Genomic DNA, 15714 nt, shown 5'->3' with positions numbered 1-15714 from the left:
GATGTTAAAGAGTTTTAGTATAGCCAATTGGAATTTGTTGTCTGTAAATTTTATCATTTCATTAAGGATACCATCAACACCACAGGCCTTTTTGGGTTGGAGGGTTTTTATTTTGTCCTGTAACTCATTCAAGGTAATTGGAGAATCCAGTGGGTTCTGGTAGTCTTTAATAGTTGATTCTAGGATTTGTATTTGATCATGTATATGTTTTTGCTCTTTATTCTTTGTTATAGAGCCAAAAAGATTGGAGAAGTGGTTTACCCATACATCTCCATTTTGGATAGATAATTCTTCGTGTTGTTGTTTGTTTAGTGTTTTCCAATTTTCCCAGAATTGGTTAGAGTCTATGGAGTCTTCAATTACATTAAGCTGATTTCTGACGTGCTGTTCCTTCTTTTTCCGTAGTGTATTTCTGTATTGTTTTAGTGATTCACCATAGTGAAGGCGTAGACTCAGGTTTTCCGGGTCTCTATGTTTTTGGTTGGACAGGTTTCTCAATTTATTTCTTAGATTTTTGCATTCTTTATCAAACCATTTGTCATTGTTGTTCATTTTCTTCGGTTTTCTATTTGAGATTTTTAGATTTGATAGGGAAGCAGAAATTTCAAATATACTGTTAAGATTTTCTACTGCCAAGTTTACACCTTCACTATTGCAGTGGAACATTTTACCCAGGAAGTTGTCTAAAAGGGATTGAATTTGCTGTTGCCTAATTGTTTTTTGGTAGGTTTCCAAACTGCATTCCTTCCATCTATAGCATTTCTTAATGTTACTCAGTTCCTTTGGCTTTGATGCCTCATGATTGAGTATTGCTCTGTTCAAGTAGACTGTGATTTTGCTGTGGTCTGATAGGGGTGTCAGTGGGCTGACTGTGAACGCTCTGAGAGACTCTGGGTTGAGGTCAGTGATAAAGTAGTCTACAGTGCTACTGCCAAGAGATGAGCTATAGGTGTACCTACCATAGGAGTCCCCTCGAAGCCTACCATTGACTATGTACATACCCAGCGTGCGACAGAGCTGCAGGAGTTGTGACCCGTTTTTGTTGGTTATGTTGTCATAGTTGTGCCTAGGGGGGCATCTCTCTCTCTCTCTCTCTCTCTCTCTCTCTCTCTGTCTCTCTCTCTCTCTCTCTGTCTCTCTCTCTCTCTCTCTCTCTCTCCTCTCTCTCTTTTTCTCTCTCTCTCTCTCTCTCTCTCTCTCTCTCTCTCTCTCTCTCTTTCTCTCTCTCTCTTTCTCGCTCTCTCTCTCTTTCTCTCTCTCTCTCTCTCTCTCTCTCTCTCTCTCTCTCTCTCTCTCTCTCTCTCTCTCTCTTTCTCTTTCTCGCTCTCTCTCTCTCTCTCTCTCTTTCTCGCTCCTTTTCTCCACACTCCTTGACCTGCTGGTAACTTCCAGCACCTCCAGCTATACCACTTCCTGGCCGCTGGACTAATCCAACGCTAGAACAGACCCTTCTTCATCCATCTTAAAGGCCCAATCCTTCATTTGATAAACAACAACTTGGCAGCCCTACCACTTGGTTTGCCGTAAAGCTGAGCAGAGTGGTTCTTTTGAGATATTCTCCCTCTCCCAAGGTCGATGTCTTGTTGAACTTTTTTATTTACGTCCAACTCACCCCGAACCTTGTTGTTCAGATTCTCCTCCACTATAAATCCCAACCTCATTTTCCCTAGCCGCGACCCGCAGCACATTACCGGACAGAGCCAAATACCTGTTGAGCACAGAAAGATCTATCTCTCCTGATCATCCCTCCCTCCCTCCATCCTTCCTCCCTTCCCAGCCCAGAGTTAACAACATGGATATAGCCCGGCCCGGGCAGAGCAGAGCCAAAACTATTTCACCACTAGATTGGATAAATATGGAACGGATAATTTGGCCATTGAAATATTTCTCACCTCATCACCTAGTCCTCCCTATAGTCCTGTCTCTCTCCTAGTCCTGTCTCTCTCCTAGTCCTGTCTCTCTCCTAGTCCTATCTCTCTCCTAGTCCTATCTCTCTCCTAGTCCTGTCTCTCTCCTAGTCCTGTCTCTCTCCTAGTCCTATCTCTCTCCTAGTCCTATCTCTCTCCTAGTCCTGTCTCTCTCCTAGTCCTGTCTCTCTCCTAGTCCTGTCTCTCTCCTAGTCCTGTCTCTCTCCTAGTCCTATCTCTCTCCTAGTCCTATCTCTCTCCTAGTCCTGTCTCTCTCCTAGTCCTGTCTCTCTCCTAGTCCTGTCTCTCTCCTATTCCTGTCTCTCTCCTAGTCCTGTCTGTCTGTCTGGACAGAACAGAACAGAGCAGAACAGAGCGGAGAGGACAGACGTGCTACAATGTGAACCTCTGTGTCTGTCTGGCCCATTGCCTGGGTTTACACCGTGTTCTGTCTTCAAACAGATTCTTCTACGACAACCCCATCCAGTTTGTTGGCCAGTCGGCCTTCCAGCACCTCCCTGAGCTGCGGACACTGTGAGTCCAACAGTCAAACACTAACTTTAGTTTGGTATAAAAATGAAAAACTATTTGTATGTTTGAATAAAGGTTATATGAAGTGAAGTGAAATGGGTGAATTCTTGCCGTGAAGCCATATCTATGATACATACATGAACTCTGTACACTTCAGACTAGTATCATGGAAAGGTCTGCTCTCTCTCCTTTTCTAATGCATCTGTCCCTCTTCATTTCAATCTTTCTCTCTCTGCCCCCCCCCTCTCTCCTTTTCTAATGTCTCTCTCTCTCTCCCTCTCTCTCTTTCTCTCTCTCTCTCTCTCTCTCTCTCTCTCTCTCTCTCTCTCTCTGTCTCTCTCTCTCTCTCTCTCTGTGTCTCTCTCTGCACCCCCCCTCTCTCTCTTTCTGTCTACCCCCCCCCCCTCTCTCTCTTGTCCTTTGTATCCAGATCTCTGAATGGTGCAGCAGAAATCACAGAGTTCCCGGACCTCACTGGCACCAAGAGTCTTGAGAGCCTGTAAGTCCAGCGAGCAATGCTAACACTCAACCATTACGACCCAATGCTAACACTCAACCATTCAGACCCAATGCTAACACTCAACCATTCAGACCCAATGCTAATACTCAACCATTCAGACCCAATGCTAACATCCAACCATTCAGACCCAATGCTAACACGCAACCATTCCGACCCAATGCTAACACTCAACCATTCAGACCCAATGCTAACACGCAACCATTCCGACCCAATGCTAACACTCAACCATTCAGACCCAATGCTAACACCCAACCGTTCATACCCAATGCTAACACCCAACCGTTCATACCCAATGCTAACACCCAACCATTCAGACCCAATGCTAACACCCAACCATTCAGACCCAATGCTAACACCCAACCATTCAGATCCAATGCTAACACCCAACCATTCAGACCCAATGCTAACACCCAACCATACAGACCCAATGCTAACACCCAACCATTCAGACCCAATGCTAACACCCAACCATTCAGACCCAATGCTAACACCCAACCATTCAGACCCAATGCTAACACCCAACCATACAGACCCAATGCTAACACCCAACCATTCAGACCCAATGCTAACACCCAACCATTCAGACCCAATGCTAACACCCAACCATTCAGACCCAATGCTAACACCCAACCATTCAGATCCAATGCTAACACCCAACCATTCAGACCCAATGCTAACACCCAACCATACAGACCCAATGCTAACACCCAACCATTCAGACCCAATGCTAACACCCAACCATTCAGACCCAATGCTAACACCCAACCATACAGACCCAATGCTAACACCCAACCATTCAGACCCAATGCTAACACCCAACCATTCAGACCCAATGCTAACACCCAGCCATACAGACCCAATGCTAACACCCAACCATTCAGACCCAGACCCTTCTTTACTGTTCTAACCCATTGTCAGATAAATATTTTCCCACAGAAAACGAGTTTAAGAGCTCACAAATACTAATAAATGTGCCCTGGTTTTGCCACCAATCACATCCCTACCCACCACTGTGTGTGACCTGCTACCCAACCAAATCACTTCATGGAATTTTTAATATTTGAAAATCTCCTGTTTGCTGTTATAACCTGCCTGACTCTCAGCTCATTTGCTGTCTTAACCGGCATGTAACCTGCAATCAGGAACATACCGGTCTTCCCGGGATTTCAACCTAAAGCCCCAAAATACACGTGTTTTTTAATCATTAATGATTATTATTTTATCCAATGTTGATGTTCTGTGAAGAGTTGTCATTTACAATTGAGACGTGTTGGTTTTCATAGTGTTGGTGTTGGGGTTTTTGAATTAATAAGTGTTTCTTAGTTCTACTAGTGTGATTATACCAAGGCACATATCAGGATATTATTATACATATAAACAAAGTGCCCTGTGGAATGTCTGCACATACAGTGAATGAATCTATTCACAAAGCTTTTACGCAGATCCAGGGATAATATCATGTGACCTTTGAACTCTGTGTAGGACCATCACTGGAGCTCGCATCACATCCCTACCCACCACTGTGTGTGACCAGCTACCCAACCTGCAAGTGCTGTGAGTCCCTATTTTTCATAAATCAATCAGAATTTAGTTTTTTACCTTTATTTTAACTAGGCAAGTCAGTTAAGAACAAATTCTTATTTTACAATGACGGCCTACCGGGGAACGGTGGGTTAACTGCCTTGTTCAGGGGCAGAACAACAGATTTTGACCTTGTCAGCTCGGGGATTCAATCTAGCAACCTTTCGGTTACTGACCCAATGCTCTAATCACTAGGCTACCTGGCCTAACCACTAGGCTACCTGCTCTAACCACTAGGCTACCTGGCCTAACCACTAGGCTACCTGGCCTAACCACTAGGCTACCTGCTCTAACCACTAGGCTACCTGGCCTAACCACTAGGCTACCTGCCTCTAACCACTAGGCTACCTGCTCTAACCACTAGGCTACCTGCCTCTAACCATTAGGCTACCTGCCCTAACCACTAGGCTACCTGCTCTAACCACTAGGCTACCTGGCCTAACCACTAGGCTACCTGCCTCTAACCACTAGGCTACCTGCTCTAACCACTAGGCTACCTGGCCCAACCACTAGGCTACCTGCTCTAACCACTAGGCTACCTGGCCTAACCACTAGGCTACCTGGCCTAACCACTAGGCTACCTGCTCTAACCACTAGGCTACCTGGCCTAACCACTAGGCTACCTGGCCTAACCACTAGGCTACCTGGCCTAACCACTAGGCTACCTGCATTAACCACTAGGCTACCTGGCCTAACCACTAGGCTACCTGGCCTAACCACTAGGCTACCTGGCCTAACCACTAGGCTACCTGCTCTAACCACTAGGCTACCTGGCCTAACCACTAGGCTACCTGCATTAACCACTAGGCTACCTGGCCTAACCACTAGGCTACCTGGCCTAACCACTAGGCTACCTGCTCTAACCACTAGGCTACCTGGCCTAACCACTAGGCTACCTGGCCTAACCACTAGGCTACCTGCTCTAACCACTAGGCTACCTGGCCTAACCACTAGGCTACCTGCATTAACCACTAGGCTACCTGGCCTAACCACTAGGCTACCTGGCCTAACCACTAGGCTACCTGCTCTAGCCACTAGGCTACCTGGCCTAACCACTAGGCTACCTGCATTAACCACTAGGCTACCTGGCCTAACCACTAGGCTACCTGGCCTAACCACTAGGCTACCTGCTCTAACCACTAGGCTACCTGGCCTAACCACTAGGCTACCTGCTCTAACCACTAGGCTACCTGGCCTAACCACTAGGCTACCTGCATTAACCACTAGGCTACCTGGCCTAACCACTAGGCTACCTGGCCTAACCACTAGGCTACCTGCTCTAACCACTAGGCTACCTGGCCTAACCACTAGGCTACCTGCATTAACCACTAGGCTACCTGGCCTAACCACTAGGCTACCTGGCCTAACCACTAGGCTACCTGCTCTAACCACTAGGCTACCTGGCCTAACCACTAGGCTACCTGCTCTAACCACTAGGCTACCTGGCCTAACCACTAGGCTACCTGCTCTAACCACTAGACTACCTGGCCTAACCACTAGGCTACCTGGCCTAACCACTAGGCTACCTGGCCTAACCACTAGGCTACCTGGCCTAACCACTAGACTACCTGGCCTAACCACTAGGCTACCTGGCCTAACCACTAGGCTACCTGGCCTAACCACTAGGCTACCTGCTCTAACCACTAGACTACCTGGCCTAACCACTAGGCTACCTGGCCTAACCACTAGGCTACCTGGCCTAACCACTAGGCTACCTGGCCTAACCACTAGGCTACCTGCTCTAACCACTAGGCTACGTGGCCTAACCACTAGGCTACCTGGCCTAACCACTAGGCTACCTGGCCTAGTTTATCAAAAACTGCTTTACAGTAACCTGACTCCCAAAGAGCATCATGCCCTCGGTCAACATTTCCCCGTGTTTAAATCAGATTTATAAAAGTGACATATTTGAAAAGACAAGTAGTAAAGTATAATGGTAGTGTAGGTTACAGTGGATCTCATTTCTGTCCCCCTCACACAGAGATCTGTCCTACAACATGATCCAGTCTCTGCCAAGCTTCAGAGGATGTGAGAAGATTCAGAAAATGTGAGTGTCTTGGCAACCAGAGAAGCCTTATAAAACGATATGAGCCGTGGCTTTACAATAAAACCTGTTTCAATCGGGGTTCTTTATGTTGGTTTTTTATAGTGATCTGCACCACAATGAAATTGAAGAGCTGCATGCAGACACATTCCAGGGACTGACTTCCCTACGCTCTCTGTGAGTACACTGGTCTGTGTGTGTGTGTGTGTGTGTGTGTGTGTGTGTGTGTGTGTGTGTGTGTGTGTGTGTGTGTGTGCGTGCGTGCGTGCGTGCGTGCGTGCGTGCGTGCGTGCGTGCGTGCGTGCGTGCGTGCGTGCGTGCGTGCGTGCGTGCGTGTGTGTGTGCTTATGACCTCACATTCCCATTATATTCAGATTACTTCATGTTCAGGGTTTTCACGCCAATATGCCTCAAATGTTTGTTTTCTCAATTCAGAAAGTGATGAATGTGGTGTTTTCCAAGGAGGGAGGTTTTCCAAACTGTTACAATGAGAGAATGTAGCTAGTAGTGTGACCGGCATGTCAGGACCACGGCCTGTTTTCACTAGCACCCTATTCCCTAGTGCACTAGTTTGGGACCTGGACAGCTCTGACACAGGGAATAGGGTGCCATTTGGTATGTCAGGATGAGAAGTGTTGTCCATATTTCATGTGAGTGGCCGTTCTGTTCAACAGAAGGTATTGTTTACTTCCTGTGTGAAAGAGAAGCCTCTGACAAATACAGTCTGGCATTGCTGTGTGTGTGTGTGTGTGTGTGTGTGTGTGTGTGTGTGTGTGTGTGTGTGTGTGTGTGTGTGTGTGTGTGTGTGTGTGTGTGTGTGTGTGTGTGTGTGTGTGTGTGTGTGTGTGTGTGTGTGTGTGTGTGTGTGTGTGCGTGTGTGCTTGTGTGTGCTTGTGTGTGCATGTGTGTGTGTGTGTTTTAAATCTGAGCCGTCAGACAAACAAACACTCCTCTCCTCCTGTTTACGTTTCCTGCATCTTGTTTCCATCCCGTCGCCACCTTCCTTCACCCCGTCATATCGTGGGTGGCCTTGTCCTTGACATTCCTACCCCCCACACACCCCAACCCCCCTCCACTACCCTCAGGCCACTACTTCCAATGAGATGCCTGTTTGGCCCTTCATAGTAGTGTAGAATCATGAGAACGAAGTGTCCTTTCTCTGTCCAAAACGTTCACTGACTCTCTCTCATTCTCAGAGCCACCAAGTGAGAGATTGAATTAGTTTAGTTTGGCTGCCAGCCTGCGAGTAGAGTTGTCAGGTTTCACCAGAATCATCACATGCATATCAAATGACTCCCTATTCCATTTTATAGTGCACTAATAACCCATAGACCTCTGGTCAAATGTTGTGCACTATGTAGGGAATAGGGTGCCATTTGGGAAACAGACATTATTACCATGTTATTCTGTTAGCCTGTTAGCTGAATGGGGAAACAGACATTATTACCATGTTATTCTGTTAGCATGTTAGCTGAATGGGGAAATAGACATTATTACCATGTTATTCTGTTAGCCTGTTAGCTGAATGGGGAAATAGACATTATTACCATGTTATTCTGTTAGCCTGTTAGCTGAATGGGGATATAGACATTATTACCATGTTATTCTGTTAGCCTGTTAGCTGAATGGGGAAACATACATTATTACCATGTTATTCTGTTAGCCTGTTAGCTGAATGGGGGAAATAGACATTATTACCATGTTATTCTGTTAGCCTGTTAGCTGAATGGGGAAACATACATTATTACCATGTTATTCTGTTAGCCTGTTAGCTGAATGGGGAAACAGACATTATTACCATGTTATTCTGTTAGCCTGTTAGCTGAATGGGGGAAATAGACATTATTACCATGTTATTCTGTTAGCCTGTTAGCTGAATGGGGGAAATAGACATTATTACCATGTTATTCTGTTAGCCTGTTAGCTGAATGGGGAAACATACATTATTACCATGTTATTCTGTTAGCCTGTTAGCTGAATGGGGAAATAGACATTATTACCATGTTATTCTGTTAGCCTGTTAGCTGAATGGGGAAATAGACATTATTACCATGTTATTCTGTTAGCCTGTTAGCTGAATGGGGAAACAGACATTATTACCATGTTATTCTGTTAGCCTGTTAGCTGAATGGGGAAACAGACATTACTACCATGTTATTCTGTTAGCCTGTTAGCTGAATGGGGGAAACAGACATTACTACCATGTTATTCTGTTAGCCTGTTAGCTGAATGGGGAAATAGACATTATTACCATGTTATTCTGTTAGCCTGTTAGCTGAATGGGGAAATAGACATTATTACCATGTTATTCTGTTAGCCTGTTAGCTGAATGGGGATATAGACATTATTACCATGTTATTCTGTTAGCCTGTTAGCTGAATGGGGAAACGGGGAAAGGTAATGACAGAAGGATGAGGCATGGCTCATTTGATAGAAGCCTTGGTTGCATTACATGCAGCAGTACACAAGGCTTTCAGGGTAGAACCAGTTGAAGAGGCTATTTGCTGATTGCTCAGCCCCCACCCCCGCCACCCGCCATCCGTCCTCCATCCCTCTGGACAACAATCCCACAGTGCACACGCACTGATCCGAGCGTGCCCTCTGTAAACACTTCCAAATTACCTCAGCGAGGCAACGAGAGATTTTAATTGGCTGCTGCCTCCTTGGACACGTCCAGGGCAGGATGTGAGGAAATGTTGGCTCTTGAACCGACAGACATACAGACGGACGGACAGACAACAGACATACGGATGGACGGACGGATGGACTGCATGGATGGACGCTCACACAAACGGACGCTCACACACACACGGACGCTCACACACACACGGACGCTCACACACACACGGACGCTCACACACACACGGACGCTCACACACACACGGACGCTCACACACACACACGGACGCTCACACACACACGGACGCTCACACACACACGGACGCTCACACACACACACGGACGCTCACACACACACGGACGCTCACACACACACACGGACGCTCACACACACACGGACGCTCACACACAGTGACACACATGGCCGTGGGTTCAGCCCCCCTTCTCCTCCCGTTCCCTCCGCCTCCCATCGCCTCACTAAGGTGCTCTCTGTGAGTTGACCCTGGGTGAGTCCACAACAGGCATGCTGTCATAGTTGGCCGCCCGGCGTGGAGAGAGAGAAAGCCTGGGAGATGTCCTGGCTCGGATCTGTCTCAACGTGCAAAGCCTCAAGGAGCAGATCGGGTTACCAGGCAGAGTGGACATGAAAAGATGAAAAGTGCACGTTATGTTGTTGCCAGGATTCCCAGGTCTCTCGTCCCTCTCTAAAGGTAGCACAGAGGACCAGCTGCAACCAGCTGCATCATCAAACAGTCACAAGTCATGTCGTTCTAAAAAATCCCTCCTCTGCTGAGTCGCTGTGGAGTCTTTCAGGAAATGGCAGGGGATTTTAAGATGGCAGAGAAAACGCGGGGTCGATCCATGTCCTTCCATATCCACTGCTTTGATACCCCACTGGGGACTTTCCACTTCACAACGCTCCCTACGTCCAGCTAAAGAACTAGCTGCATACGGCTCCAGAGCTAGGCCTGTGTGTGTGTGTGTGTGTGTGTGTGTGTGTGTGTGCGCGTGTGTGTGTGTGTGTGTGTGTGTGTGTGTGTGTGTGTGTGTGTGTGTGTGTGTGTGTGTGTGTGTGTGTGTGTGTGTGTGTGTGTGTGTGTGTGTGTGTGTGTGTGCTCAAGACGTGGCTGCAGGGCTGCAGTCCAACTGACTTTACGGGCCTGTTTAAACCCCTGGCTCCCTCTGAGTGACGAAAGGGGTCAGAAACAGCAAATCATGTGTTGAATAAGGCTTCTACACATCCAATCAGCCTAGAGGAAGAGAGGGGAGAGATCTGGAATCTGGAGACCCCTTTCCTGTCACCATTCCTTCACCCCCAACCCCTCCAGTCCCTTTCTAGGTAATGAGGTAGCCCAGGATAACTGTATAACCAGGAACAACGGCCCGCTGTTACAAGAGATCTCCTGATATAAGAGCACGACGTCGTGTTATGTTATGAGCACACACAGGAAGCCTCTCTGATAGGTTCTCTAGACCCCCCCACCCCAGCTTTGATGATTTCAATCAGCTGTGTAGTGCTAGGGCAAAAACCAAAAGGTGCACCCAGAGGGCCCCAGGACCCAGTTTGGGAAACCCTGCTCTATAGGACCTTACTTATCCTCACTCAAACAACATGTGGACCATAAACAACTAGTAGTTGGCTGTCTGGATCATACAGGTCTTCCTCAGGTCTCCCACAGGTCTCCCTCAGGTCTCCCTCAGGTCTCATACAGGTCTCCCTCAGGTCTCCCTCAGGTCTCCCTCAGGTCTCATACAGGTCTTCCTCAGGTCTCATACAGGTCTCCCTCAGGTCTCCCTCAAGTCTCATACAGGTCTCATACAGGTCTCCCTTAGGTCTCCCTCTGGTCTCCCTCAGGTCTCATACAGGTCTCATACAGGTCTCCCTCAGATCTCATACAGGTCTCCCACAGGTCTCCCTCAGGTCTCATACAGGTCTCCCTCAGGTCTCATACAGGTCTCCCACAGGTCTCCCTCAGGTCTCCCTCAGGTCTCATACAGGTCTCCCACAGGTCTCCCTCAGGTCTCCTTCAGGTCTCTTTCAGGTCTCTCTCAGGTCTCCCTCAGGTCTCCCTCAGGTCTCCCTCAGGTCTCCCTCAGGTCTCCTTCAGGTCTCCATCAGGTCTCCCTCAGGTCTCCTTCAGGTCTCTCTCAGGTCTCCATCGGGTCTCATACAGGTCTCCCTCAGGTCTCTTTTAGTGTACATCCATATTTCCCTGATTCTGTCAGTTATTATATTGGTATGTATGGGACAAACACTAACAAGTGTTTTCTATTTTCTGCAGAGAGACAATCCCTAGACATATATGGTCAGGGGCCAAGCTCAGCAGGCTGTAGATCAAAACCATTGTCCAAAGATTAAATCACATAGTTTACATGCAAGATAATATATCTGATTTGCCTTTTTCTCATGGCACAGTGAAAGTTTGTAATTGTGAACAGCAATTCCCCAAGTTCCATCCCCTCTTGGATACACAGTTACTTTCAACTATGGCCCCATCTTGGACATACAGTTTGAACTAAGGGCCCTCTTGGACATACAGTTTGAACTAAGGTCCCCTCTTGGACATACAGTTTGAACTAAGGGCCCTCTTGGACATACAGTTTGAACTAAGGGCCCTCTTGGACATACAGTTTGAACTAAGGCCCCTCTTGGACATACAGTTTGAACTAAGGTCCCCTCTTGGACATACAGTTTGAACTAAGGGCCCTCTTGGACATACAGTTTGAACTAAGGTCCCCTCTTGGACATACAGTTTGAACTAAGGGTTCTCTTGGACATACAGTTTGAACTAAGGGCCTCTTGGACATACAGTTTGAACTTAGGTCCCCTCTTGGACATACAGTTTGAACTTAGGTCCCCTCTTGGACATACAGTTTGAACTAAGGGTCCTCTTGGACATACAGTTTGAACTAAGGGCCCTCTTGGACATACAGTTTGAACTTAGGTCCCCTCTTGGACATACAGTTTGAACTAAGGCCCCATCTTGGACATACAGTTTGAACTAAGGTCCCCTCTTGGACATACAGTTTGAACTAAGGTCCCCTCTTGGACATACAGTTTGAACTAAGGGTCCTCTTGGACATACAGTTTGAGCTAAGGTCCCCTCTTGGACATACAGTTTGAACTAAGGCCCCTCTTGGACATACAGTTTGAACTAAGGCCCCTCTTGGACATACAGTTTGAGCTAAGGTCCCCTCTTGGACATATAGTTTGAACTTAGGTCCCCTCCTGGACATACAGTTTGAACTAAGGTCCCCTCTTGGACATACAGTTTGAACTTAGGTCCCCTCCTGGACATACAGTTTGAACTAAGGTCCCCTCTTGGACATACAGTTTGAACTAAGGGTTCTCTTGGACATACAGTTTGAACTATGGCCCCTCTTGGACATACAGTTTGAGCTAAGGTCCCCTCTTGGACATACAGTTTGAGCTAAGGTCCCCTCTTGGACATACAGTTTGAACTAAGGCCCCTCTTGGACATACAGTTTGAACTAAGGTCCCCTCTTGGACATACAGTTTGAACTAAGGGCCCTCTTGGACATACAGTTTGAACTAAGGGCCCTCTTGGACATACAGTTTGAACTAAGGCCCCTCTTGGACATACAGTTTGAACTAAGGTCCCCTCTTGGACATACAGTTTGAACTAAGGGCCCTCTTGGACATACAGTTTGAACTAAGGTCCCCTCTTGGACATACAGTTTGAACTAAGGGTTCTCTTGGACATACAGTTTGAACTAAGGGCCTCTTGGACATACAGTTTGAACTTAGGTCCCCTCTTGGACATACAGTTTGAACTTAGGTCCCCTCTTGGACATACAGTTTGAATTAAGGGTTCTCTTGGACATACAGTTTGAACTAAGGGCCCTCTTGGACATACAGTTTGAGCTAAGGTCCCCTCTTGGACATACAGTTTGAACTAAGGTCCCCTCTTGGACATACAGTTTGAACTAAGGCCCCTCTTGGACATACAGTTTGAGCTAAGGTCCCCTCTTGGACATACAGTTTGAACTAAGGGCCCTCTTGGACATACAGTTTGAACTAAGGCCCCATCTTGGACATACAGTTTGAACTAAGGGTCCTCTTGGACATACAGTTTGAACTAAGAGTCCTCTTGGACATACAGTTTGAACTAAGGGTTCTCTTGGACATACAGTTTGAACTAAGGTCCCCTCTTGGACATACAGTTTGAGCTAAGGTCCCCTCCTGGACATACAGTTTGGAACTAAGGGTCCTCTTGGACATACAGTTTGAACTAAGGGTCCTCTTGGACATACAGTTTGAACTAAAGGTTCTCTTGGACATACAGTTTGAACTAAGGTCCCCTCTTGGACATACAGTTTGAACTATGGCCCCTCGTTGTCTTCCTGTCTGCTCGTGTTAGTTATATCTTTTGTGTTTTCACTCAACTCATCTCATCTGGTTAAACAATGTCAATACCTTCTTCTATTCTCCTCTCAAACGACAAAACGACGACGATACATATGTGAATCAACTTAACCTTAAAAGTGCCTGCTTCGGCAGTATGGGATTGATACGGCACATGTCTGGTATAATCTGCTAGGGAAGGAGGAGGAAGGAATGGAATGAATTCTCGGTGCAGCAGAGCATGGTACTGAAGGAGATCTCTCAGCTTGTAAATCCAACCGTCTGAGGTGCAGCAGGATTAGTAGAGCTGAAGGAAACATCTGAAGTGAAGGAAACTCTCTGTTTTTTCTGCTTCCTCTGAACAGTGACCTGGCTTGGAACAAGCTGTCCTCTCTGAACCCGCTCTCCTTCTCCAGTCTGCCTGCCCTCATCAAACTGTGAGTCCTCTTTTATTCATTCATATGAACCAGGCAGAGTTCAAGTCAATCGGCAATGGATTATGTGTCCATTAAAGCAAGTTATATTGCATAAAAAAACTCTTATGTTTTGCTCGATTAATGATTGCTAGATTGCTATTGCTTAGTTATCAGGTGGTAGATGATATGTGTTTCTCATACTCTCTCTCTATCTCTCTCTGCCCCTCTCTCTCTCTCTGCCCCTCTCTCTCCCTGCACCTCTCTCTCCTTCCCCCTCTCTCTCTCTCCCCCCCCTCTCTCTCTCTCTCTCTCTCTCCTTCCCTCTCTCTCTCTCTCTCCCTCCCTCCCTCCCTCCCTCCCTCCCTCCCTCTCTCTCTCTCTCTCTCCCCCCTCTCTCTCGCTCTCTCTCTCGCTCTCTCTCTCGCTCTCTCTCCCTCTCTCCTCTCTCTCTCTCTCCCTCTCTCTCCTCCCTCTCTCCCTCCCTCTCTCCCCCCCTCCCCCCCCCTCTCTCCCCCCTCTCTCCCTCTCTCTCTCTCTCTCTCCCCCCTCTCTCTCGCTCTCTCTCTCTCTCGCTCTCTCTCCCTCTCTCTCTCTCTCTCCCTCTCTCTCCTCCCTCTCTCCCCCCCTCCCCCCCTCTCTCCCCCCTCTCTCTCTCTCCCCTCTCTCTCTCTCTCTCTCACTCCCTCCCTCTTCCTCCCCCTCCCTCTCTCTCTCCCCTCTCTCCCTCTCTCCCCCTCTCTCTCTCTCCTTCCCTCCCTCTTCCTCCCCCTCCCTTCTCTCTCCCCCAGTGATCTAACTTCCAACCGGTTGTCCTATCTGCCTGTATCTGGGCTCCATGGACTCACACACCTCAAACTAGCAGGCAACGAGGACCTGCAGGAGCTACTGCCTGCTGAGAGCCTCCCCAAACTGAGGTACCTGTGGTAATGCTCGGGTGGTGGTACTGGTGCTTTTGGTGATGCTGGTGGTGGTGGTGGTGCTTTTGGTGATGCTGGTGGTGGTAGTGGTGGGGGAATCCATAACATAGACTGACCAGGTCTTTCCATGACATAGACTGACCAGGTAAATCCAGGTGAAAGCTATGATCCCTTACTGATGTCACTTGTTAAATCCACTTCAATCAGTGTAGATGAATGGAAGAGACAGGTTAAAGAAGGATTTTTAAGCCTTGAGACAAATGAGACATGGATTGTGTATGTGTGCCATTCAGAGGGTGAAGAGGCAAGACAACATTTTTAAGTGCCTTTGAACGGGGTATGGTAGTAGGTGCCAGGAGCACACGGGTTGTGTCAAGAACTGCAACGCTGCTGGGTTTTCGCGCTCAACAGTTTACCGTGTGTATCAAGAATGGTCCACCACTCAAAGGACATCCAGACAACTTGACACAACTGTGGGAAACATTGGAGTCAACATGGGCCAGCATCCCTGTGGAACACTTTGACACCTTGTAGAGTCCATTTTCTGACAAATCGAGGCTGTTCTAAGAACAATAGGGGGTTCAACTCAATATTAGGAAGGTGTTCTTAATGTTTTGTCCACTCAGTGTATGCTCATTGCATTGCCACCAAAACGTTATTCATTTGCGGTCTCTCTCTCTCACGCCTCTCTCTCTCACGTCTCTCTCTCTCAGATCTCTTTCTCATGTCTCTCTCTCACGTCTCTCTCTCACGTCTCTCTCACGCCTCTGTCTCTCATGTCTCTCTCTCTCTCTCACGCCTCTGTCTCTCATG

General features: G+C 47.5%; 1 protein-coding gene across 1 annotated transcript in view; it reads left to right on the top strand.

The window, feature by feature from the left end:
* LOC120040472 (leucine-rich repeat-containing G-protein coupled receptor 5) overlaps nucleotides 1-15714 on the top strand; it is a 112535-nt gene that overhangs the window by 86055 nt on the left and 10766 nt on the right. Inside the window, exons 8-14 of the mRNA XM_038985613.1 lie at nucleotides 2370-2441; nucleotides 2869-2937; nucleotides 4441-4512; nucleotides 6521-6586; nucleotides 6689-6760; nucleotides 13934-14005; nucleotides 14773-14898. Of these exons, the coding sequence (XP_038841541.1) occupies nucleotides 2370-2441; nucleotides 2869-2937; nucleotides 4441-4512; nucleotides 6521-6586; nucleotides 6689-6760; nucleotides 13934-14005; nucleotides 14773-14898 (549 nt within the window). The remainder of the gene's footprint in view (nucleotides 1-2369; nucleotides 2442-2868; nucleotides 2938-4440; nucleotides 4513-6520; nucleotides 6587-6688; nucleotides 6761-13933; nucleotides 14006-14772; nucleotides 14899-15714) is intronic.

Source organism: Salvelinus namaycush, unplaced genomic scaffold (genome assembly GCF_016432855.1).
Source record: "Salvelinus namaycush isolate Seneca unplaced genomic scaffold, SaNama_1.0 Scaffold356, whole genome shotgun sequence".
In the NCBI taxonomy this organism is placed as follows: Eukaryota; Metazoa; Chordata; class Actinopteri; order Salmoniformes; family Salmonidae; genus Salvelinus; species Salvelinus namaycush.
This window is presented reverse-complemented; position numbering and strand designations above follow the sequence as displayed.